The sequence below is a fragment of the Spinacia oleracea genome, chromosome 5 (genome assembly GCF_020520425.1).
Source record: "Spinacia oleracea cultivar Varoflay chromosome 5, BTI_SOV_V1, whole genome shotgun sequence".
Classification (NCBI taxonomy): Eukaryota; Viridiplantae; Streptophyta; class Magnoliopsida; order Caryophyllales; family Amaranthaceae; genus Spinacia; species Spinacia oleracea.
Window position 1 is genome coordinate 74,940,655 of NC_079491.1, and position 27,413 is coordinate 74,968,067.

The 27,413-nt window shown below is 39.5% G+C and overlaps 2 protein-coding genes across 2 annotated transcripts; both read left to right on the plus strand.

Annotated features, from left to right (window-relative positions):
* The first annotated feature begins 9,489 nt into the window (after positions 1-9,489).
* On the plus strand, positions 9,490-10,788 carry LOC130461612 (uncharacterized). Its single transcript, XM_056829767.1, has one exon. It carries the CDS (start codon positions 9,490-9,492, stop codon positions 10,786-10,788), a length of 1,299 nt encoding a protein of 432 aa, XP_056685745.1.
* Positions 10,789-10,848: 60 nt separating this feature from the next.
* On the plus strand, positions 10,849-12,741 carry LOC130461613 (uncharacterized). Its single transcript, XM_056829768.1, has one exon. The coding sequence runs from the start codon at positions 10,849-10,851 to the stop codon at positions 12,739-12,741; it is 1,893 nt and encodes a 630-aa protein (XP_056685746.1).
* Positions 12,742-27,413: the final 14,672 nt, after the last annotated feature.

Here is a 27,413-nt window from a genome sequence, read left to right on the forward strand (position 1 = left end):
CTACTTGCATATAATAGGAACTACTATTCACTTGCACAAATTAGCCTCACAATGTCTTGCCAAACCTAGCCTATGCATTCTGTGAGGGGGTCGAAAAAGCATGAGGCTAATGCGTGACCTCGTCCCTCGTGGGTGTGACGATTCTTTTTTATTCAATCAAGTGTAATTGGATTTCCTGTGAGTTTACACCCAATTGACTAGTAATATAGGAGTCGCCATTCAGTTTTTTACAACAATGAGAAAAACTGACAAAACCCGGTTATCGTGACATAAAGGGAGTGCAATTATGTTTGACCACGACGGCCGTAGGTTCCCTTGTGATCCCTGGTGTGGGGATCTCTCAACATACACCCGCAAGGTAGAGATTGAGGGTTCGGGGGACTGTAACTACCGAGAGGAGTACTTCGCTCGTCGATAACTCCAGAGGCAGGATATCCTTACTAGCTCAGCATAAATAATTGAAGGGACATGCGTTAACTATTAAACTAATCTGAGTTGATTTTAGCAATATGCAACATATAATACTAGATCGATCACGATTATCTGATTTAGATTGCATTAAGGGACCTAGCATGATAATCCAATTTCCCAAAAATATTATATTTGTTAGGCGTGATAGAACAATCAGATTTAGTTAGTTTAACAGTTCATAAAAAGGGCGAGGAAAGCAATTAAATCATCGAAAAGGGACACATTACGACGCACCCTTGAGAGGTGCGTCACGGTTCTCAGAAAACTAACCACTTTAACTTTGCTATTTCTCCTTTTTATTTAACGAATCTCAAATTATGGGACAAGATACGTTCTGTTCGATTTATGGATCGATTGCGACCGAACGCGTGAACAGTTTCACAGCGTGAGGCTTAGGCTAAGGGTTGGAGTCAATACTCAGAATATGAATTGTGTGTTGTTGTGTGTTCTTTCACGTCGAAATTAGGGGCCTATTTATAGGGAAGAGTTTGTGGAGAGATAGAATTGCAGAGTTCTAATCCACAAAGAATTAGGAAAAAACACGTACCCATGTATTTTCAGCGCACCAGAGCCAGGCGTTGAAAATAGGGTCTGGGCAGTTTTGTTTAGTCAGATTCGGATTCCTAAAATCCGTAGAGTTTGAGATTCGAGTCTTTTAGCGCGTATCAATTTTATGACGGAATGCGTCTGGGCCCGTTACGAACTCTAGGCTCGTTAGGATTTTAATTAATACGTAACTCTTATTTCTGAATCATATTAGGAATAAGATTCTCGCAGTTTTCTATCTCATTTAGGATTTATGTTGGAATGCAACACCTAATTCTGACAGGTTTCTATCTTTTATGATTTGCCACTTTTAGAAGCTACCTTGTACGACAGTTACTATTTTTAGCAGGTTTCCATAAATAGTAGGTTTCAGGTGAAATGGGGAATCGAGATTCGTTTATTTTATAGGACACGCGTTGTCAAGTGGAGTTTTTATGCTTTCATCATCGAACCTTTCCCTTGCGGGAACGGGGACAAAAGTAGGTGTCTACAGTTAGCCCCCACTTTGACTGAGTCTTGGAGTAAGACAATGGTCAAAGTATTAGACGGAGTGCGTCACACAAGCCATGGTGTATGTGACCTGTTTTGCGAGGGTCTCACGAGCCCCCGAGTGATAACATTTGACTTAAGGGTCATCACTTGGAGTGTCGACATATCCCTCACGTGTCATTGGGATTTGTCAACTGATAGTATAGAAACTTCCTCACTTTGTCATTGGAAGGATCTAAAGGTGCGTAGAAACTCCCTCACTTTGTCATTGGGAGTAACTACAGATGTTTTCGAAATCAAAGCTATAAAGTGTAATTAGGCCTGGCCAAGCCCAATCACGAGGTAAAAACATATATTTTTTTAAAGATTCTCATTTTCAGGGCTAGCTAAACGAGAAAACCCCCTTGTTTTTATAGGACGTAAAACGAAGGAAAATCCGGCACATCGTTCTTTTTTGGAAAAACGGAAAACCAGTCCTTTAATTTTTGGAAAAAGGGAAAACTAAAAAAAGGTATCGCTACAGCGACTAAGGACCTGCGCGGTTAGTGACGCAGACCCCGCCCGCTGAAGGTGGGCGAGCATGTCCGCTGAGGGTGGACGCCCCGTCCGATAGAAGTGGACGAATCTGTTTTGATGTTTTGAAAATAAGGACCTACGCGGTTTGTGACGTAGACCCCGCCGGCTGAAGATGGCGAACCTGTCCGCTGAGGGTGGACGCCCCATCCGATAGAAGTGGACGAATCTGTTTTGAAATTTTATTTTGTTTTTTTGAAAAAAAGGACCTACGTGGCAAGCCTATTTTGAATTTGAAGACTTTATTTTTCGAAAACTGAGAACCGGCGCGGCTAGTGGCGCAGACCCCGCCCGCTGAAGGTGGGCGAGCCCTGTCTGCGAAGGGTGGACGCCCCGCTCGCTGAAGGTGAGCGAACCTGAATTCGTCTTTTTCGATTTGGGATTCGTGTGCCGCGATCTTGCCCGATTGAGGTGGGCAAGTCCCTATTTCATTTTTTTTCTTGTGATTTCTTTTGAGAATTTCTTTTTATTCATTCTTATAGGAGCGAATTCTTCCGAGGGATGCTCGGATTTAGTTGTAACCTGAATGTGGGTTGACAATGTGTTTAGATGGACCATAGTCTCGTGGTCATCTTCTTTCATGGTTTTGAGCTAGTCTTTATGGCTCAATTTTGCCTTTACCTGGGTCCTTGATTAGGGGACTATGTATAGGTATCAACGGCGACCTTTGTCTTGAGGTCGTAAACCGGTTTATTATTTATTTTTTTGAGACATCCAAACACGGGACTTCGTATATCGTAGTCTGGGAATATTGTTTTTAACTTCGTATACTCGATATTTTCTTTCGAGCCCTCAAGAATTCGTGCTTGACGGTCATTTCTTGTTGAAGAGGTTCCTTGGGGATACGTATTTCGTAATGTCCTTGATCGTGTTTGGGATTGTGCTCGTAAGTGCGAGCGATCTTTGTAGTGGCGTGCTACTTTTAACAAAGCCATGAGGTGCGACTTTCGGCAATTTTAAAGTTGAATGAATATGGCAGGGCCCTATAGAAGTCAGAGCTGTTTTTTTTTTTTTTTTGGGTCTGTGATCATTTTCGGCGCCCAAGCCTGGGCGTTAAAGATTTCGGCGCCCAGCTCTGGGCGCTGAAAATAATTTCTGGCGAGGTTTCATAGTTGGCCTCTTGTTCATTCGCTTATTTCACTTGGAAGTTTTATGTATTCTCTCTTCTTTTGTTTTTTTTTTGTTTTTAGAACGTGATGATTTTCTTGAGAAGTCGTAGCCGATTGGTGGACTACGATGCTTGTTACTTTGGGGCGATTATTTTAAGGAACTGTTGCACTTAAGGGGTACAGTTATTGCGATAGTTGGGCGAGTCTATATGGCCCGAGGAGCATACCTTGAGGTGTAAGACTTTGATCGCTCTTATATTTTTTTTGAACATGTTCGTGAATGATGATATGTATGTGCGAACGAGCGTTCATAGAATGGCCGTTGTGTGCGGTCCATTAATCAGATTGCTTGAATTGTTTTAATTTTTTTTTTGAGCAACGACTGATTTTGAATAGTTTGCTTAGAAGCTTGATAGGGTTCAGGCCCATTCATGAAGTGGGCTCAAACATCGTGCCCTTTCGATTGTTCAAACATTTGCTTCGAGATTTTTTTTTTTTTGTTATGGTTGTTTCGTAGCTTGGAGCTCCCAAGTATGCATGTTGGGATGCTTCCTTTTGGCGTACGATTTTTGTAGGTTCTTTCGAGAAAGATGCCTTGGGGTTCCGCTCGTGTAGGTGCGAGCTATCCCTTCCGTGGTAGGTAATATTTTGCTACCTTTAATCCTTAATGTAGAAGTCGTGTGGCTTGCATTTTGAATTTGGCCGATAAGTAGTCTTTGCCTCTTTTACACGTGCTCTTGGTCGTGCCTACATTAGTGCAACATGCCTTACTCTTCTTTTAGACTTGTACCATGGGACGGTTGAACTTATGGTGCGACGTAGGCTTGTGTGGCCTAACGGCGTGTCTTAGAACATTCTTCCAGGTGTTGGGATATCATTTGGAGTATTTCATCATGCCTTGTTCAGGTGCTTGAATAAGTGTAGCACCTTCTACGTGGGTTTGCACGGCTAATTACTTCGTTCGATGCGAGGATTCATAGGTGTTTCTTTCTTGTTTTTATATCAGGGCAAGATTTAGCGAGCAGAGATATTTAGCGCCCAGGCTGGGGCGTTAAAGATATCGGCGCCCAGCTCTGGGCGTTGAAAATGATCTCTGGGCAGAACTTTGACATTTTTTGATTATTTTTTTTTCTTTCCCTTTTTCTTTGGAACGATGTAGACTTTGTAATGGGCGCTTTATAGGGCGAGCGTTATGTGCAGTGGTTTGATCGGAGTTTTGGTGACTCGCGATTTTCAGTTACCCTTGTTAGTGGGGTGACTTTATATATTCTAAGTAGCGCTTAGAATTTGGGAGGGGTTGTAGCTATTCTAAGGTTCGTTTTACACGATCAAAGCTTAGGATTGTGTATGTATAGCATTAGCGTCGAGAATTTGCGATAAAATCGTCATTTCGAGCATTTTTAGAGTGTTTTTCTCAGGCCTCCAATTGTAGCTACGGGATTGGCTTGGTGCTATAATGCTTTGCATACATTTATGCATTCATGGTGACACGGATCATGAATAGCTTGAACCAGACTAGTTTAGTGCGAGGTCTGTTCGAGTAGTGATTTTGCTGCTTCTCTTGTAAATGTCGTATTGTGCGACATTGCCATGGTCAAGGTAGTCACATGTTGAAGTGTGCCTTGACTAAAAGCTAGGTGCCTTTCTTTACCCATAATCATATTTTAAAAATCTTTTTGACTCACTTGCAACGTTGAGATGGACGCACACTAAGCTTAAACCAACGACACTTTATTTGTCCGAAGAAGTCTTTAAAAATCATTTGAAAATTATTTAAAATCCGAGTCCTACTGTGTACAATCCGAGGTGTCCTAAGTAGGTTGACTTATAGAAGGGTTCGTACAGGATTACATGAGTGAATCAAAATACTGTTACGATTTTTGGAATGCTGTCTAAGGATTTGCTGGAAGCCAGGGTGCAGGCGTCAAGATATACTTGTGCCCGTTTGGCATGTGCTTTAGGCTTTTAGGGCCATCTTTTCCAGAATTGCGGGAATATAAACCGTTTTCAAATTGACTTAGATTTACTTGGTGTATGTCTGCACAAAAGGTCAAGGTATACTTAGTTCTTTCCCTAGCTCTTTCATTTCACTTTTTAGCCCCCCGGTTCTATTATGTCTTCCCATTAATGATGCTTTCAGATTTCGATTTTAGATGCCCATGTCATATTCCTGAGTAGGGTGATCCTTGGTTAAATGCCAAGTCCTATTGACAATGTACCATTTTTTTTTCCAAAGGGGATTAGCAAGCATTTGAATTACCATGAATGGGTGCCCTAAGTTCGAAGAACGATGGGGCGATGCCGTAGAACAATCCTCTTTATTGCAAGCTTACTGTCCTTACTACTTGTTGGCGATCATGACTGTGTCTAGTGGTGAAAGAAGGTCTTTAAGCGAACGACTATGTCTAGTGGTGAAAGAAAGTCTTTAAGTGAGTTAGTTTGCTTTAGGGAGGGTCAAGTCGAGTACTTTAGAGGTCATGGACGCTTGCGCTAGCCCCCATTTAATTGAGGCAGAGCGATCTTTTGAGTCTTGGCTAAGTGCCTAGGAGTGTGAGTGCTCCTTCTGGCAAGGGTACGTGCCCTTATTATTTTTCGATGTGTGCTCATTAATTTGGCATCTTGGTGACTTGGATTCTTCCTTTGACTTAAATTTTTCTTTCGACTTGGGTTGCAAGTAATTAAATTTCAATAAGGAACTTCTATTTTTATTCTTGTTATTCTATAGGCTTTAATATTTTTGCAAATTGGTTGGACCGAATCATGGATTGCCTACGTATCCGCCTTAAATAGATTTAATTTGGAATCAGGTCTTGCGTAGTTCTTAGCCTAGAAAATGGTTTCTTAGAATGCCGAATTCGATAAGTATGTACTGAGGTGAAAACATATTATTTGAAACGGTAGAATAAATGAAGTTTGTTGTTATTTTAATCTGCTGCTTTTCCGTAAGACAAAAAAATTTGTTTTATATTTTTGAGTACATATACCTGAATACGTGTTGTACCCCTCCAAGTGTTCGTTATTTTTCCGTGCATGTGCGGATAAAATGACGAGCACTTCTGGACAAATTTTCAGCAAGCAGAGAGATTCGCCGCCTAGGCTTGGGCGCTAAAGATTTCGGCGCCCAGCTCTGGGCGCTGAAAATGGTTTCTGGGCGGATATTTTTTGGTGCGCTAAATGCTTCTCTATTTTTCTTTTCAGACTAACTTTAGAGGCGCTTTTGCAAAGTTTCTTTTTTATTATTCACATTTTATTATTTTTTTTGCACTTTTCATTTGTTTCCCTTTTTTGTTTGTGACTCAAGACGGCTTGAAAGATGGGTTGAATGAGATAGGAGAATATGTATAGGTGTTGGTCAAGCATGAGGATTATATCTGCTAGGGCTCACAATTTGCAGCTTCGTGCTAGTGTCACGAGTTTACATCAACCAAGGCCGATGAGTAGCACGGGGACGGCTCAAGGGTATATCAACAGGATGTATCCACACAAGTTACATGGTCATTATGCTAATGGTGGTGTAAGGACAGGTTTGGGCTTTGGAAATAATGGGCATGACGCACGTGTCAATGGCCGTGCGTGGTTTGCGGTTGATAACAAGTTTAAAAACAAGAGTTGAGGTAATGGTTTCTTGGGTTATGGCAATGAGAACATGGATGGGTTAAATGAGCTGAACAGGGACCCCAGAGTGAAGGCGTCTAAGAGCATAAGGATTGGAAATGGTAGATATCGTAGAATTTTATGATTTGGATTGGTTGACTCAATTCTTTTCCTTCGTTTACTTTGGTAAATTTTGCGCTTTGGGAGGTACGGGCTAAGTATTTCATGGCTCGTTCTTTTCGCTCTCCCTTTTCTCTTTCTCTTTTTTCTTTTTTCTTTGGATTTTCTCCCCAACATAAATCCTTCAATCAATTTTTTATTTATTTGGGCTAAAAGGTAGATGGTTGTGGTTTTTGAGTCACGAGTCGAGACTGAGTGAGCCTCGTTTGGTAGGCCTATAGTGGACCTTTAATTTGTCTTACTTTGCAAGCGTATTTAGTCGTTTCTTAAAATATGCAAATAGCGTAGATTCAAAATGTTGTTTTTACCTTATTGAATTTTAACGAAAGAATTACATCGAAAGTAATTTTTGTTTCTTTTCAGATTCCAGTTTCTGGGATTAAATTGGAAGTTGTGATTTAGTCTCAAACTTTCATTAATCTTTCTGATTATAACCCGTGTATGAATACAAGGGGGTGGCCTAGACTCAAAATAATGACATGGCGTAAGCCTATAATACTTGACCAAGCGACTCTCAGACTTAGGCTAATTGGACCATAACTTTCGTTGGTTGACACTTTAGATTTTAACCCTTGGGTGTTCATTTGTCATGCGCCATTTTGTTTAATATTGGCAAGGTAGTTAGTTGGGGAGATCGAATTATTATTTTTGCAAGACTAGAATCATTAGTGCGGCTTCTCTCTTAGTGTGTATTGCTTTACCCCAATGGTAGCCTTATGGTATGCCGATTTGGGTATTTTCATGGTTGGTCATGTTGCATTCATGGAAAATCTTTTAGTCCGTACTTAGTAGTATTTCAAGGAGCGAGTGACTCGAGAGGACTATGATAGCCGTGACCCAATGTGATTGTAAGCCTTGAGGCCATTAATTTTTTCTTTGCCACTGGTATTAACACCTTAGGTTCACTTTGGGGGTTGTGCGACTATGGGGAATGATTTCCAGAATGTGACCCCTTAGAAAAGACCCCATGTTCGACATAACGGGTCTCTTCAATATAAGAGATCCATTATTATAGATAACGGCTCTCTTATTGCGCCAAATAGCCCATTTAAAATGAGAGGGAAAAAATAAGAGACCCGTTATCTTATTTAACGGGTCTCTAGTGCATAAAAAAAATTATTTAATTAATATAATAAAAGAAACAAGAGACCTAGTACAGTAGTTAACGGCTCTCTACATTTCAAAGACCCACCACTCCCGTAAAATAATGTTTAAAAAAAATTTAAAATTGCAAAAGACCTGTCATTTAAAACAACAGGTCTCTACTTTCTTCATGGCGCCAAACTTTTCGCTAAACTTTCGCCCAACTTTCACCCTAGTTATTTGCCTCTTCTTCTTCCCTGGACATACGAGCAAGTAGGGCAACGAAACACACAAACCGAAATCACCACCACCGGCGAATCTATATACAACCGGAGAAATACGTGACGGTTGGCGACTTCAACCACCACCGGCGACCTCAACACAATCTCTAGCAATCTACGAATTCATGTTTTTGTTCTCATCTCTCTTTAATTTTTTTTTTCGAATTTCTGAATTACGTGTGTGAATTTTGAATTCAATTTATAATTTCTTCTACAAGTTAGGTTCTGTTTCCTGAAATTTTCAGTTTCAATTTCATCGTTCTGTTTTTGCCCTGAATTTCTGAAATTTTTTTGGTTTTCCAGTTCATGTTGAAAGTGTTTCGCCATGGTTGGTTGAATATTGTTTTTGTAGAGTTTCTTGGCATGAGTGACACACTGAATTGATCTTTGGTATTCATGGTGTGCGCCCAGTACAGAGTCTACATACTCAATTTTTATTTAGGTTTTCTTATTTTGTAGTTTAAGTGTCAAGGCACACCTTCTGACCTTCTATCTTTGGTGTTCATGTTTCTATTTAAGTGTCAAGTTTTCTTATTTCTGAGTATCAAGTATCGAACCAGGGAACACAGTCCAATAGTCTGAGACGAACGTCGAGTCCAATAATCTTGGAACGTAGAGCATGATATCTTTAGGTTTTGGTTGCTTTCTTCTATCTGGTTGGTTTAGAGTGCTGCTGTATCTTTTTCTACTAATGATGAAATAATTTAACCATCTTTGAGGAATTAAAGAAAATCACAGATTAAAACATTTTTGTATGGATAGGGATAGATGTGCAAGTAGGAGTACACATTACCCTGTACACCTGGCAGAGTGTTGAATGGGGTAACATCTTTCTTTTTCTCCATTTTTGTCATTCGAAACTGTATGTGCTTGGAAATTCACTCTCATATTCCTTCTGTTGGCTTCCCTGGGTACCTTACTGTAAGTTGTCTAGTCTAGTCTGCTAAAAAAATTATATTCAAGTTTCTAGATTATTTTTTTAATAGCTAGTTTTACAGATTGTTTCTCATTAGTTGTTTGTGTTAATTTATGTGCCAAATTACTTTTAAAATTTATGTTGACCTAGTACGGTACAATAAGTGTATATTAGTGAAAGTCTAACATGCGTGACTATACTATACAATATGTTTTCATTTCCAATGGTTGGTGTGTAGAAAATAGAAATGGATCGAAGTTGGATTTCAACAAAAATTCCGAGTGACCCAGAATATCAAGCAGGTGTAAGGGAATTCATTAAGTTTGCTGTTAAGAATGGTGGAGGCCGCTCCAAGCTACGTTGTCCTTGTATCATGTGCCATAATTTCTTGCATAAGAGACCCGGAGAAATTCTTAATCATTTATCTAAATGGGCATTTGATAAAACATATACATGTTGGATTTCGCACGGCGAATGCAGGGACGAAACAACGGTCGGTAACTCTGAGGCTAATGTTTTTGAAGGTCATAATACGAATGAGGGAGATAGGTTAGAGGAAATGCTTCATCAAGTTGAGGAAGCTTTTGATGAAGACCCTTTCACATTTGAGAGCTTGCTAAATGACTCCGAAAAGCCTCTCTATGAAGGTTGCACTAAGTATACAAGGTTGTCTGCAATAATAAGGTTGTATAACGTGAAGGCGAGCCAGGGTTTGACTGATATAGACTTTAATTTGATACTGGAAGTGTTCAAAGATATGCTTCCAGATGATAATGTCCTTCCAAGTCGTACATATGAGGCAAAAAAGACATTAAGCCTTATGGGTTTACCTTATGAGAAAATTCATGCTTGCCCTAACGATTGCATGTTGTATAGAAATCAAAATGAGTCATTAGAGAGTTGCTCGGTTTGTAATGCATCGAGGTACAAGAAAGAGGAAGGACGAGTCCCTGCTAAGGTATTATGGTATTTTCCAATAATACCGAGGTTTAAAAGGCTATTTTCTAATGCGAGAGATGCCGAGAAGTTGACATGGCATTTTGATAGTCGAGAAGATGATGGATTTCTTAGGCACCCCGCTGACTCACCACAATGGAGGTTTATTGATGGGAAATTCCCCGAGTTTGCCAAAGAAAAGCGTAATCTACGCCTTGCTTTGTCTACTGATGGGTTCAATCCATTTGGCTCCTTGAGTAGCACTTATAGTACTTGGCCTGTTGTGTTGATTACCTACAACTTATCTCCCACACTTTGCATGAAAAGAAGGTATATGATGTTATCATTGCTAATTTCTGGTCCAAGACAGCCTGGTAATGACATCGACGTGTATTTGGCTCCTCTGATCGACGATTTGAAGATGCTTTGGGAAACAGGTGTAGAAGTGTTTGATGCATATCGAAATGAGAAATTTAATTTGAAAGCAATGTTGTTCTGCACTATTCAAGATTTTCCGGCATATGGTAATTTGTCTGGGTATACAGTGAAAGGGAAGGCAGCATGCCCCTTATGTATGGAGCAATTTCCGGGACATTGGTTGAACGGATGAGGGAAGCATGTGTTTGATAGTCATCGTGTATTTCTGCCATGTGATCATCACTATCGTTACATGAAAAAGGCCTTCAATGGGAAACAAGAATTTGGAGAGCGTCCAAAGATCATGCCTGGTGTAGAGGTGTTTGAGAAGATAAAAGATATCCAGATCACATTTGGGAAGAAACATCGAAATTTTCTTTCTAAGCAAGGGTTTAAGAAGTGTTCAAAATTGTGGAGCTTGCCATATTGGAGATTTCTTTTCGTGAGACATTCTCTTGATGTGATGCATATTGAGAAGAATGTGTGTGATAGTCTAATTGGTACATTATTGAACATCCCTGGGAAGACTAAAGATGGCCCGAAATCTAGAGCTGACTTAGAGACACTTGGGATCAGACAGGAACTCCATGTTGTTGAGAAGGAGAGTGGTCGAAAATACTTGCCTCCTGCTGCGTATACACTGTCTAGGAAAGAGAAAATCGAGTTATGTGAGAGCTTGGCAGGAGTTAAAGTGCCACAGGTGTATTCTTCTAACATTCGTAGCCTTGTAAACATGGATACCTTGAAGCTTGTGGGCCTTAAGTCTCATGATTGTCATGTCCTAATGCAACAATTATTACCCGTGGCTATTCGTTCAATTTTGCCTAAAAATGTTCGACATGCCATTATCAGACTTTGTTTGTTTTTTAATGCAATTTATAGTAAAGTCATTGATCCTAAAGATTTGAAAGCTTTGGAGGAAGATATTATTATAATTTTATGCCAATTAGAGATGTACTTTGCTCCATCGTTTTTCGATATCATGGTTCATTTGACGGTTCACCTAGTAAGAGAGATAAGATATTGTGGTCCTGTATATTTGAGAGTTCAATGGGCTTTTGAAAGGCAAATGAGAACGTACCAGGGATATGTTACAAATGCTTATCGGCCTGAGGGTTGTATTGCCGAAAAACTTTTCTACGAAGAAGTAGTCGCATATGTTAGTGAATTTATGGTAAATGCAATGAAGATAGGACTTCCTGTATCTCGGCATAGTGGAAGAATGGATGGTCATGGGACCCTAGGTCGTAAACAACTTGATATGTCTTATGAAAACTGGCACAAGGCACATTCATATATTCTGCATAATGAGGATGAAGTTGCACCATATGTCGAAAGACACATGAGACACTTGAGGAAGTACAATCCAAGGGCGAATCCGAAATCCTTAGCTGAAAAACAAAGCAAGTCATTCATTGTTTGGTTCAAAGATGAAGTAATCAGGGAACTTGAGGACCCTTCAGTAGTAGTTTCTGATCGAGTTAAGAGTTTAGCATTTGGACCCAACTTTAGTGCAACTTACTATTCTGGATATGTTATTAATGGCTGCACTTTTTACACCAGGTTTCAAGATGATATTAGTACTATGCAAAACAGTGGGGTTACTTTGGAATCTGAAGTTTTTCATTTTGCTAGTGCGAAAGATAAGAATCCGGTTTGTGCTACAATGCGATACTATGGAGTCATTGAAGAGATTTGGGAGTTGCATTACTCTAAGTTTTCGATTCCTGTTTTCAAATGCCAATGGTTTGACAGTAACGGAGTTGTAGAAAGTAGCTTAGGGCAAATATTTGTCAATCTTAAAAAGACCGGTCACAAAGAGGATCCTTTTATATTAGCTAATCAAGCTAGGCAGATTTTTTATATGAATGACCCCTCTGATAAGAGAATGGCAGCAGTCATCACACCAAGGTCTCGAGTTGCCTTCTTTTCCATCGATGCCACTGGTGATTGTTTAGATGATACTATGTTGGAGGCTAGTTCTTTGGGAAGAAGAAATGTACAAGTTTGGGGTGATGATGATGATGATAATGCTGATGATTCCTCGATGTATGTGAGAGATGACCATAACGAGGGTACATGGGTTGAAGAACAAAAGAATAGCAAGGGAGTCAAGCTAAAGCGAAAGCGAAAGCGTTCTAATTAAAATGTAAATATCGTGTAGAATATGATTGTTTTTGCATAAAACTAACCAACTGATTAGAATCTGATTGTGTAATAATAGGACCAATTGATTGTTTTTGCATAAAACTAACCAACGTATTAGAATCTGATTGTCGCATAAAAGGACCAACCGATTGTTTTTGCATAAAACTAACTGATTAGAACCTGTTTTCCTTCCTTTTTTAAAATCTGATTGTTTTTGCATAAAACTAACCAACTGACTTTGATTTTCTGTAGGTTGATGGCCAGAAAGAAAAAGCAAGTAGGTCATGATGATGCAAGATTGGATCCTGAAAATTCTGAGAAAACGAGACGTGAGGATGAAAGGGGTCGTACTGTACTCAATCTGGTGGGAAAAGCTATAAGTGCTGGCACCAAACTCCGTTTAGAATGGCATCCAGTTAAAAGAATTCCTATTGGACATCACCGGTCTCATTTTTCCACCTACATTGGTGTAGTTGTGCGTGAAAGAGTAAACATCACCTATAAGGAGTGGTCTCACCTTCCAAAAGGACTCCTAGATGAATTGTATGATTCTATCACGGTAAGCAAACATACTCATCTTTTATCTTTTAGGAAAAATAATGCATAGAGCTCATTTATCGCTGGTGTGCCTGTCTTCCTTCTTTTCTTTTCTCTTTTTATTTTTCATTTGTCTTCTTTAAGCTGCTGCGTAGTCTGATGTTGTGGCAGTGACTTCTGGTTAGTCTGATGTTGTGGCAGTGGCTTCTGGTGGTCAATACTGATTGTTGTGCAGGGTGTTTTTGTTCGGTTATGATACATATGATATTACATAAATCATGCGGAAACAACCATTAACCCAGGAATACATATTATTTACACATAATCATATAGCATAATTTAGATGCATACTCTTTGTTGCGTGCCTTCCCTAGCTGCGCCCGAACCGAACAAGAACAAGTCTTTAGGACTCCAAGTGTCGTCCCTCCGTAGATAGTCCACAGCACGTCCGGATCCGCCTTAAGATTGACCAACTAGAATCGCCCTTAAGGTACTAGAATTTTCGGCACTTTTGAGCAAGATGTGTGACTGAATTTTTCTCTCAAAAACTCACTTTGAATACTTGAAAAAACGTTATAAATTGTGAACCCAGGCCACATATTTATAGGGGTATGTAAAGAGAATTGGAATCCTATTAGGATACGAATTAATTAAATTAGAATTATAATAAAACTCTTATTTAATTAATTTATCAAATAGAATTAGGAATTTAATCATTAACCGAACTCTGCACGTTTTAGGTTTCGTATGCGAACACAAACACTTACGCACACACACGGCAGCCTCGTTGGGCCGCCCATGCGCGTGCGTGCGAGCAGCAGCCCACGCAGCGAGGCCCACGCAGCCGTGGCCTTGGCGCGCGCTGGGCCTGCCTTGCGGTAGGCCTGGGCGCTGCCTTGGCTGGGCTTGTGGCGCGCGTTTGGCTTGCTGGGCGATGGCCTGGCTTCGTGCTGGGCCCCTCGTCCGGCAGGCCTCATCCGATGCTTATTCGTACGATACGCTTCCGATTAAATTCCAGATTCCGGAATATATTTCCGATACGAACAATATTTAATATTTCCGATTCCGGAATTAATTTCCGTTTCGAACAAATATTTAATATTTCCGTTTCCGGAATTATTTTCCTATTCCGATAATATTTCTGATTCTGACAATATTTCCGTTTCCGGCAATATTTCCGATTCTGGTAATATTTCCATTTCCGATAATATTTTCCGATACGTACCATGTTTCCGTTTCCGGCAACATCTACGACTTGGATAATATTTATATTTCCGATACGATCCATATTTCCGTTTCCGGCAATATCATCGTTTCCGGAGTATTCATTTCTTGCCTGTGGTGATCTCAGCTCCCACTGAAACCAAGATCCGTCGATTCCGAATATCCATAGATGGAGTATATAATGCCATTAAATACTTGATCCGTTTACGTACTATTTGTGTGACCCTACGGGTTCAGTCAAGAGTAAGCTGTGGATTAATATCATTAATTCCACTTGAACTGAAGCGGCCTCTAGCTAGGCGTTCAGCTCACTTGATCTCACTGAATTATTAACTTGTTAATTAATACTGAACCGCATTTATTAGACTTAACATAGAATGCATACTTGGACCAAGGGCATTATTTCCTTCAGTCTCCCACTTGTCCTTAGGGACAAGTGTGCATTTCCTAATTCCTTTGTCGCTCGATGCTTGCTCTTGAACATAAGGTAAGAGTTGTCATCCTTATTATGTCCAGAGGTGTTCCTCGGTTTCAGAGTTCAACTGATCAAATAAACAGATAATCATAGCCTATGATTCATCCGAGCACGGCCATGCATTTCACAGTTTCTAGCTCTCCGAGTGGCCTTGTACAACTTTTAAGCATCTCATCCCGATTTATGGGAGGACAATCCCAATCTTGCGATCTTGAGATTAGACTTCGTTTGATAGGTGATTACCTGAGCGTTGCCTTTATAGCCTCCTTTTACGGTGCGACGGTTGGTCAACGTCAAAGCAACCAGTTCTCAAACAAGTAATCTCAAATCACTTAGGTATTGAGGATTTAGTGTCTAATAATTTTAATGAAATTTACTTATGACAGATTTTCATCTCTTACAGTAAAGTTTCATAGGTCTTGTCCGATACTAGTCTTCCCAAAGTAAGTATCTATGCAAATGATTATGACATTGCCATGTCCACATAGTTCAAGAAACAGAACTACTAGTCATCTTGCATTCTAATCGTCTAACGTTTTCTATGCGTCCAATTTTATAGAAAACTCCGACTAGGGACCATTTTCAACCTTTGACATTCAAGTTCACTTGATAGACATTTCTTAGTCACAGGACTGGTCCTGACAGTCTATCTTGAATATATCGTCAAATTGAAGGGACTCATCATTTAATAAACCACAAATTAAATGGAAAAATGAATTCTTTTCATTTATTGTGAATGATTAACCAATAATGTTTTACAAAGATTTAAACCCTAAAACTTCAAAACATTAAACAGAGACATCAAAGCCATTCTCCAATATGCTTGATTCCCATAGCTGCAGTGTGCGAGTTGTGCTTCGCCTGCGGCAGAGGTTTAGTTAATGGATCTGATATGTTGTCATCAGTTCCAATTTTGCTTATCTCGACTTCTTTTCTTTCAACGAACTCTCGTAGAAGGTGAAATCTACGAAGTACATGCTTGACTCTCTGGTGGTGTCTAGGCTCCTTTGCCTGTGCAATAGCTCCGTTATTGTCACAATACAGGGCTATTGGTCCTTTAATGGAGGGGACTACACCAAGTTCACCTATGAACTTCCTTAGCCATATAGCTTCCTTTGCTGCTTCATGTGCAGCAATGTACTCCGCTTCAGTTGTAGAATCCGCAATGGTGCTTTGCTTAGCACTTTTCCAGCTTACTGCTCCTCCGTTGAGGCAGAAGACAAACCCAGACTGTGATCTGAAATCATCTTTGTCGGTTTGGAAACTTGCGTCCGTATAGCCTTTAACAATTAATTCATCATCTCCACCATACACCAGGAAGTCATCTTTGTGCCTTTTCAGGTACTTCAGAATGTTCTTGGCAGCAGTCCAATGCGCCTCTCCTGGGTCTGACTGGTATCTGCTCGTAGCCCTGAGTGCGTACGCAACATCCGGGCGTGTACATATCATAGCATACATTATTGAACCAATCAATGATGCATATGGAATCCCATTCATTCGTCTACGCTCATCAAGTGTTTTTGGGCACTGAGTCTTGCTTAGAGTCATTCCATGAGACATGGGTAGGTAGCCTCGCTTGGAGTCCGCCATCTTGAACCTATCAAGCACCTTATTGATATAAGTGCTTTGACTAAGTCCAATCATCTTTTTAGATCTATCTCTGTAAATCTTGATGCCCAATATGTACTGTGCTTCTCCTAGATCCTTCATCGAAAAACATTTCCCAAGCCAAATCTTGATAGAATTCAACATAGGAATGTCATTTCCGATAAGCAATATTTCGTCGACATATAATACTAGGAAGGCAATTTTGCTCCCACTGACCTTCTTGTATACACAAGATTCGTCCGCGTTCTTGATGAAACCAAAGTCACTGACTGCTTCATCAAAACGTATATTCCAGCTCCTGGATGCCTGCTTCAATCCGTAGATTGATTTCTTTAGCTTGCATACCTTTTTAGCATTCTTTGGATCCTCAAAACCTTCAGGATGTGTCATAAACACAGTTTTTGTTAAAACGCCGTTTAAGAAAGCAGTTTTGACATCCATCTGCCATATTTCGTAATCGTAATATGCAGCGATTGCTAACATTATCCGAATAGACTTTAGCATTGCAACTGGTGAAAAAAGTTTCATCGTAAGCCACACCGTGGACTTGCCTGTAACCTTTTGCAACCAATCTAGCTTTGAAAACTTCAAGTTTCCCATCCTTGTCCTTTTTCAGTTTGAAAACCCATTTGCTTCCAATGGCTTGATTGCCATCTGGCAAATCGACCAAATCCCATACTTGGTTTTCAGACATGGAGTCCAATTCAGATTGCATGGCTTTTTGCCATTGCTTGGAGCTAGGGCTCGTCATAGGTTGTTTGTAAGTCGCAGGTTCATCACTTTCAAGTAATAGAACGTCATAGCTCTCGTTCGTCAAAATACCTAAGTACCTTTCCGGTTGAGATCTATATCTTTGCGATCTACGCGGGGTAACATTTCTAGATTGACCATGATTCTCACCAGATTCTTCTAAAGATCTCTGAGTTTCATCCTGAATGTCATCTTGAGCATTCTCTAGAGTTTGTTGTTCGACTCGAATTTCTTCGAGGTCTACTTTTCTCCCACTTGTCATTTTGGAAATGCGATCTTTCTCCAAAAAGACACCATCTCGAGCAACAAACACCTTGTTCTCAGATGTATTGTAGAAGTAATACCCCTTTGTTTCCTTTGGATAGCCCACAAGGATACATTTGTCAGATTTTGGATGAAGTTTGTCTGAAATTAATCGTTTGACGTATACTTCACATCCCCAAATCTTAAGAAAAGACACATTTGGAGGCTTTCCAAACCATAATTCGTATGGAGTCTTTTCGACAGCTTTAGACGGAGCTCTATTTATAGTGAGTGCAGCTGTATTTAGTGCATGTCCCCAAAATTCTAATGGAAGTTCGGCCTGACCCATCATTGACCTGACCATGTCTAGCAAGGTTCTGTTCCTCCGTTCCGACACACCATTCCATTGTGGTGTTCCAGGAGGAGTCAATTCTGATAGAATTCCACATTCTTTCAGATGGTCATCAAATTCATAGCTCAGATATTCACCGCCTCTATCAGACCGCAGTGCCTTAATCTTCTTACCTAATTGATTCTCTACTTCACTCTGAAATTCCTTGAATTTTTCAAAGGATTCAGACTTATGCTTCATTAGGTAGACATAACCATACCTACTGAAGTCATCAGTGAAAGTGATAAAGTAGCTGAAACCACCTCTAGCATTTGTACTCATTGGTCCACATACATCTGTATGGATTAAACCCAATAGTTCATTTGCTCTTTCTCCAACTTTAGAGAAAGGTTGCTTTGTCATTTTGCCAAGTAAACATTATTCGCATTTACTATAATCCTCTAAGTCAAATGGTTCTAGAATTCCTTCCTTTTGAAGTCTTTCTAAGCGTTTCAAGTTTATATGGCCTAATCGACAATGCCACAGATAGGTGAGATCTGAATCATCCTTTTTGGCCTTTTTGGTATTTATGTTATATACTTGTTTGTCGTGATCTAATAAATAAAGTCCATTGACTAATCTAGCAGATCCATAAAACATCTCTTTAAAATAAAACGAACAACTATTGTCTTTTATTAAAAAGGAAAATCCCTTAGCATCTAAGCAAGAAACTGAAATGATGTTTTTAGTAAGACTTGGAACATGGAAACATTCTTCCAGTTCCAAAACTAGCCCGGAGGACAACGACAAATAGTAAGTTCCTACAGCTAATGCAGCAATCCGTGCTCCATTTCCCACTCGTAGGTCGACTTCACCCTTGCTTAACTTTCTACTTCTTCTTAGTCCCTGTGGATTGGAACATAAGTGTGAGCCACAACCTGTATCTAATACCCAAGAAGTTGAATTAGCAAGTATACAGTCTATAACGAAAATACCTGAAGATGGAACGACTGTTCCGTTCTTCTGATCTTCCTTTAGCTTCAAGCAATCTCTCTTCCAATTCCCCTTCTTCTTGCAGTAGAAGCATTCGGATTCAGAAGTGGGTTGACTGACCTTCCTCTTTACAGATTTGGCGCCAGTTTGCTTAGTTGGGCTGGCCTTGTTGCCACCTTTCTTAGCATTCCTCTTCTTTCCAGATTTCTTGAACTTGCCCCCACGCACCATAAGCACATCCTGCTTATCACTTTTGAGCGTCTTTTCAGCGGTCTTCAGCATACCGTGAAGCTCAGTGAGCGTTTTGTCCAGACTATTCATACTGTAGTTCAGTTTGAACTGATCATACCCGCTATGAAGAGAATGGAGGATGGTGTCTATAGCCATTTCCTGAGAAAATTGCTGATCCAGCCGACTCATATTCTCAATGAGTCCAATCATTTTGAGAACATGTGGACTTACGGGCTCGCCTTTCTTAAGCTTGGTCTCAAGAATTTGCCTATGAGTCTCGAATCTTTCGACTCGAGCCAGATCTTGGAACATGTTCTTCAACTCACTGATGATTGTGAAAGCATCTGAGTTGATGAACGTTTTCTGCAGATCCGTACTCATGGTGGCGAGCATTAGACATTTCACATCCTTGTTGGCATCAATCCAACGATTGAGGGCTGCCTGAGTGACCCCGTCGCCTGCAGCTTCGGGCATCGCCTCATCTAGGACATACTCCTTTTCTTCCTGCATAAGAACTATTTGCAAGTTCCTTTGCCAGTCAAGGAAGTTTTTCCCGTTCAACTTCTCCTTTTCGAGAATTGATCGAATGTTGAATGAATTGTTGTTTGCCATATTAAAAACTACAATTGAAAAGAATAAACAAATAAATAACCATTCACAGTTTCTCTTAATAAACTTAAATTCTAGCATACATGCATAATTCAATGTTTATTAAGCATTTTATTCAAGTTATGTGTTCCGGCAGGTGTGAATAAAATGATTCCAAGATCCTAAAATCATTGAAGAACTAAGCACAGTTTATCGACTTAATCCTAAAACATCTTAGGTAAGCAAAAGCCTTTTGCTAATAGTCTAGAAACTATTCTTGGTTGATAGGTACGTCTAAGAACTTATTAGGTAAACCTATCGATTTTGCCACGACATAAAAGGACTCCTTACTTATATCGTTGAGTTTCACCAAAACTAACATGTACTCACAATTATTTGTGTACCTTGCCCCTTTAGGACCAATAAGTAACACCTCGCTGAGCGAAAAACTATTACTAGATTGATGTAAAGGATATCCAAGCAAGTGTATATTTTGGCATGGCACCTTATAACTCAATTTTTAAGTTTGGAACTTAAGGCTCTTACTATGTTGGTTAGATTTTAAGTGAACTAAAATCCTTAATCATGCAACATAATCAAGCTTTTGATCTCATGCATTTTAAGACATATTTAAAAGCAATAAATAACTTAAAACATGCATAAGATACATGTGATCTAGTATGGCCCGACTTCATCTTGAAGCTTTAACTTCAAAGTCCGTCTTGAAAATCTCCGTGGGAGGCACCATTTTCTTCAAATAGGATAAGCTATAACTAATTACAACTATTTGATGGTACGCATACCATATTTGAATTGAAAAATAACTTTGGTACTTTAGACCAATTACATTCAAATTAATGGTACGCAGACCATATTTTCTATCCTATTTGGGCCATACTAGTCACTTCATAACCTGCAAAACAGTACATATACAATATATACCATTCACCCATTCATTATCATGAATGGCCCACATAGCTGGTTAGTAAAACACATTATGCATCACGTAAACATTTGCAGCAATTAATCAAGGGCACCAATAATCTACCAATTATTCAGTCCTTATTAATTCTAATCAAGTTGTTTTAACCTTAAGGATTTGTAGACCTAATCAAGAGTTTTATGACTAAAAGGGCTCCCACTCAAACCAATAAATTCATATGCTTTACTAATTTTAAACATAAAAATGTATTTCAAGTCTAACCGGAAACATAAAAATTTAATTAAAATTTAAAGCTCATATAAATTTATAATTGAATCCAAAAAGTTTAATTTAATTTCAGTCGTATTTAAATTAATTCATGATTTTAATTTTAGTAAAATAATTAGAATAAATAAAATTTATTATAATTACAATATTCAAAATTAAAATCCAAGAAAATAAATTAAATTATTAATTTTAAAATTAATTAAAATTACGTAAACTGGAAAATTTCAAATTAAACATTCAAAACGATCTAATCGCAACGCAAACACCCTACGCATCGCACGCCCATGGGCCGCACGCACACAGCCATCGCTGGCCATGTGCGCGCAGCCCATGCGCTCGTCGCATAGCTGCTGCATCTCCATCGCAAGCCATCGCACGCTATGGTGCTCGCTGCGCGCGCTCCATAGCTCGCTGTGCGCGCGAGCCATTTCTCGCTGTGCGCGCGAGCCATCGCTCGCTGTGCGCGCGAGCCATCGCTCGTTGTGCGCGCGAGCAACGCTGGGCGCAGCGCTCGTGGCACGCGAGCTTGCGCTCGCTGCGCGCGAGGTTGCGCGCTCTTGCGCGAGGCAGTGCGCGTTGTGGCGCAGCTCGCTTGCTGCCCACACGCGACTGCCTTGGCTTGCCTTTCGCCCATGCCCATTTGTTCATAGCTCGTGGCCCACGACACAAGGCAGGGCTGCTGCCTTGTGCTCGTGCACCATGCCTTGCTCATTGCATTGGTGCCGCACGGGCGACGAGCTCCCTTGCTCGTCGTCGCATGCCCGCACTATACAACACCCCTTAAGGGTAACACGAAGCGTCCATTGCTTTGTGCGTGCAAGTTATATGAACGAATCGCATAAAAATTTAAAATTTATATTTAAAATTAATGACAAATTAATAAATAATATTAATTTCATAATTTTAGGGCGAAAAAATCGAAAATTTATTATTCAATTGATTTCCGATTGTCTTGGATTCAAGTCTAGGTCATAAAAATTTAAAATTTATCATAAATTTACGATTTTTATGGTGGTTTTTAATCATAGGTTTCTAATTAAATTATAATTAATTATGAAAATCAAATTAATTCTAAATTATTCTAATTTTCAACAAATTAATCATAATTACAAATTAGATTGCATAATTAACAAGGCTAGGCATTCAAACTTGTTAAACATATACAGTAGGTCAATCAAAAATTCAAGATTTATCAACAAGAATCGCAAATATTTAATTTAACATCTTAAATTTACGAAATTTTGCATTCGAAAAACTAAAACCTTCGAAAAGTCATAGTTAGGCTTCGAATTTGAGACTTCTGGGTTCGGCAGAAAAATACTACTTTTGTCAAAATTTTAGAATGCCTTTTACATGCGGAATTGACACAAAAATCACTCGATTTGGATGAGTAACGAAGAAACTGCCGAAAAACTGCGTACGTATAATTAAATAAACGCAATTTGCAATTAATTAACAATTACGAAAATTAATCACCCCTTTTAATTCTTGCAAATTTGTAATATTTAACCATGTTCATGCAAATTAGATTATGAAAATAATAAGGGGCTCGTGATACCACTGTAAGGTTATGATACATATGATATTACATAAATCATGCGGAAACAACCATTAACCCAGGAATACATATTATTTACACATAATCATATAGCATAATTTAGATGCATACTCTTTGTTGCGTGCCTTCCCTAGCTGCGCCCGAACCGAACAAGAACAAGTCTTTAGGACTCCAAGTGTCGTCCCTCCGTAGATAGTCCACAGCACGTCCGGATCCGCCTTAAGATTGACCAACTAGAATCGCCCTTAAGGTACTAGAATTTTCGGCACTTTTGAGCAAGATGTGTGACTGAATTTTTCTCTCAAAAACTCACTTTGAATACTTGAAAAAACGTTATAAATTGTGAACCCAGGCCACATATTTATAGGGGTATGGAAAGAGAATTGGAATCCTATTAGGATACGAATTAATTAAATTAGAATTATAATAAAACTCTTATTTAATTAATTTATCAAATAGAATTAGGAATTTAATCATTAACCGAACTCTGCACGTTTTAGGTTTCGTATGCGAACACAAACACTTACGCACACACACGGCAGCCTCGATGGGTCGCCCATGCGCGTGCGTGCGAGCAGCAGCCCACGCAGCGAGGCCCACGCAGCCGTGGCCTTGGCGCGCGCTGGGCCTGCCTTGCGGTAGGCCTGGGCGCTGCCTTGGCTGGGCTCGTGGCGCGCGTTTGGCTTGCTGGGCGATGGCCTGGCTTCGTGCTGGGCCCCTCGTCCGGCAGGCCTCGTCCGATGCTTATTCGTACGATACGCTTCCGATTAAATTCCCGATTCCGGAATATATTTCCGATACGAACAATATTTAATATTTCCGATTCCGGAATTAATTTCTGTTTCGAACAAATATTTAATATTTCCGTTTCCGGAATTATTTTCCGATTCCGATAATATTTCTGATTCTGACAATATTTCCGTTTCCGGCAATATTTCCGATTCTGGTAATATTTCCATTTCCGATAATATTTTCCGATACGTACCATGTTTCCGTTTCCGGCAACATCTACGACTTGGATAATATTTATATTTCCGATACGATCCATATTTCCGTTTCCGGCAATATCATCGTTTCCGGAGTATTCATTTCTTGCCTGTGACGATCTCAGCTCCCACTGAAACCAAGATCCGTCGATTCCGAATATCCACAGATGGAGTATCTAATGCCATTAAATACTTGATCCGTTTACGTACTATTTGTGTGACCCTACGGGTTCAGTCAAGAGTAAGCTATGGATTAATATCATTAATTCCACTTGAACTGAAGCGGCCTCTAGCTAGGCGTTCAGCTCACTTGATCTCACTGAATTATTAACTTGTTTATTAATACTGAACCGCATTTATTAGACTTAACATAGAATGCATACTTGGACCAAGGGCATTATTTCCTTCAGTTTTTGGCATTGTGATATATTTCTGTTGCTTTATTTTCTGTTGAAGTTTATGTGTTGTTTATGTGCTGCATGTTCATTTGTTTGCTGCTGCTGTATTGCTGCCCCAATTCAGATGTTAAACATATATAACTTATGATTTTGTGTCAATGTAGAGGGGTTTTTATGTCATTGAGAATCGCAAACGTTGGATTCTTTCAAAAGCTGCAAAGCAATGGAAAGCTTTCAAGACTAGATTAAGACTTCAATGGATGTATTTAGAAGATGGAACAATAAGACAACAACCACCATGGAAATATTCTTGGATAGTTAAAGCTGATTGGGATAAGTTCGTGGATTACTGCACTTCTGAGGAGTTCAAGGTAGTATTGTTGTAAATCTCTTAGAAGCGACATAATAAATGTTTAAATTATGTTGAAATTAATAGGCAGTTTACTTATGTTGCAATTTTTCATTTGTACTAACTTTATTTGTCAAAAAATTTGTAGTTATTGAGTGAAAAGAATCGTGAGAGGGCAAAGAAGAAGACCTCAAAATATAGAGGAGGTCGACTTGGGTATCAACATTTTGAAGAACAGATAGTAAGATTTACTTATATTGTATATATTATTAAGGAATATAGTGTGTGATGTTCAAATTTCTCACTAGATACTAACAACATAAATCTAAATTGATTTTCTGCAATATTAGGAACAAGATCTTGAAAAGCAGGGAGTCCATGTGTCACACGTGCCTCGACATTTGACTTGGATTAAAGCTCATTCTCGTCTCAAAAATGGAGCTGTAACTTTCGAAAATCCCACCGATCAAGAAATTTATGAATCAATAGTACGATATTTACACAAGACTCTTCAAAAAACCTGCTTATTTTTCATTCAACTCCTGTGAATAAGTACCGCATCAATTCTCAAATTGCAGATGGCATTGGAGGCTCAAGTTCAAAGAGGTGAAATAGTTGCTAATGGTCGAGATGATATCTTAGCAAGAGCATTGAATAAGCGGGAACATGGTGGTTCAGTGAGGGCCGTTGGATCAGGCATCACAAACAAAGAGTACTTTGGGTTTAACAAACCAACTGCACCTAGTCAATTGCATACTGAAATGAACAAGATGAGGTCATAGATGGGAGTTATGCAAAATAATCAAAATATGTTTATGTCTTTCATGATGTCATGCTTAACCCAGGAGCAATTGAGGTCGTTCGTGGCCACTTGTGGTCAATTTGGTAGTTTTGGTGGGCATAATGGTCAGTTTGGTGGTTTAAGTGGGCAGGCGGGTCAGCTTGGTGGTTTAGGTGGGCAGGCAGGTCAGTTTGGTGGTTTAGGTGGACAGGCAGGTCAGTTTGGTGGTTTTGTTGGACAGGCTGGTGGTGTAGGTGGGCAGGCGAGTCAGTTTGGTGGTTTTGTTGGACAGGCTGGTGGTTTTGGTGGGCAAGCTCAGGTTAGTACAGGTGGCAAAGGGTCTGGCCAGGCTGTTTCTGGTGGTGTTCGCAATGGGTCTGATGGTGTTTATGGCGATGTGTCTGGTGGTTTTGGTGTCAATGGGTCTGGTGTTCGTGGTGGGAATATGATAACTACTACCCTGTTAAACAACTCAATTGATCATGGATTGCTCAATATTCCATTTACACAACTGCTAACCGAAGGTATTGGAGAACAAGGCAACGAAGGTCATCAGTATACCCATATTTCTTCAGAGGCTCGATCTCAGCATGATGCGTACATTGCATATGGTTCTGAAACAGAAACTCAGAAAACGAGAAATCCTTCTGTGCATCAAGAGCATCAGGTTCAAACTGAGGTCGAGGTGTACCATGTTTCTTTGCCTCACGCAGACCCTACTAATCAACATGAGGGTGTAACAAGCCATGCACAGCAGAGTAATCATTTAGATATCACAAGTAAACATACTTTTCCTGAGGTATTTAGCATTTAATATTTTATTCCGTCAAAGTGATATCCTTCAATATGTATTTGTATAGTATACGCTCACGAAATTTGATTATGTTCCATAACTTGTATTCATAGGGCTGGAGTGATTGTTGTTTGGCTATTGAAGGCGGCGACGAAGGGCTTGTAATAGTTGCTAATGGACAGGTCTACGTACAAAAGACAACAGAAGTGATCAATAATCATGGACTATCAACGCCACCTGGTCACTATCGAGTCAGTATCACAGAAGATATTGTGCCTCATGCTAGCTTGCCATGTCCAAACGACGAATTACAGTATGTCTGTGAAGCTAAGAACAGTTATACATCTTGGCCAATTCACTTGATTCTTCCAAAAAAGGTATTATCATTAAAATTTGATTTTTAATAATGTGCTTATAACTGATTTGAACTGTTGGGAATTTTTTCGGAGAATTCGGATTAGATTATCTAGATATGCTACTGTTGGGATTAGATTATAATTGATATGAACTGTTGGGATTTTATGCTATTCTGCCTTGTAAAATCTGTGTTCTTGTGAAATCAAGTCTGAGTTTCTGATGTGCTTTGTGGAATCAGACCATTGCTCATGGATTCAGTTTCAAGTTTCAACAGTGTCTGCTTTTTTAATTTTTTATTTATTCAGTTTCATTGCTCATATTCTTTCCTGCAACATTGAATCATGGCATGGCATGGAAACATTCTTTCCTACAACATTCAATCATGTGTGAAGGTTGAAATGTTGAATACGTTAGTTTAAAAGTGAAGTTCTAGTGACGGTAGTTTGACCTGATACCATATGCATTACATATAGAGTAACTCTTTTGGTATCTTAAAATGGAAGTGCACGACTAGTTACTAGCTTTCCACCATACACCTAAAGATTCTGTCCCCATCCTTTGAAAAAAAAGCTTTAGGCATTTATAGTAAGAGATTTTTGTAGATAAAAGGAAAAAGAAGAGAATTTGGGGTAAGACTTGATAGTTGATAGTAATTCGATGCGATTAAATCATAGAATGGGGAAACAACTTCCCATTTCAATCACCACAATGCTTCTTTCATAAGGAAGTTCAAACTAAACCTTTAAACTATTTTAATTAAAATAAATATAGATCAGAACGGTCATTTACCCACTTCCAAGTGCCTTGCACCAATATACTCCTAAGAGCTTCCTTTCCATTTCAGCAGACCAAGATATTCTGACTGCTACTTGAGGAGCACCATCACGGTTCCTCTACCATCACCAACAGAAATCCAATCCTCAAACTCAGACAGATTTCTGGAAAACAAATCCATGCAAATTACTGGGACCTCCTCAGTGATTCTGATAAGTTCAGTCCATTGCACAGTTCCACTCTCAGATAATTTAGCATGGTACAAGTAACCATGGTTTGTTGCAACATAGATCATATCCTTGCGGGCGAATTTCAAACAGCGTACATATTCACTCTTGCTGCACCAGAAAGAATAAAAATTCAAGAATACATTGAACAGTTCTAAATGAATGAGAAAGTAACAAGAATGAATGGCAGTTTTCGGTCATTTTTTATAACTAAATCCAGCTACTAATTAGTAATTATCTCAGTTTTGGAGCAAGTC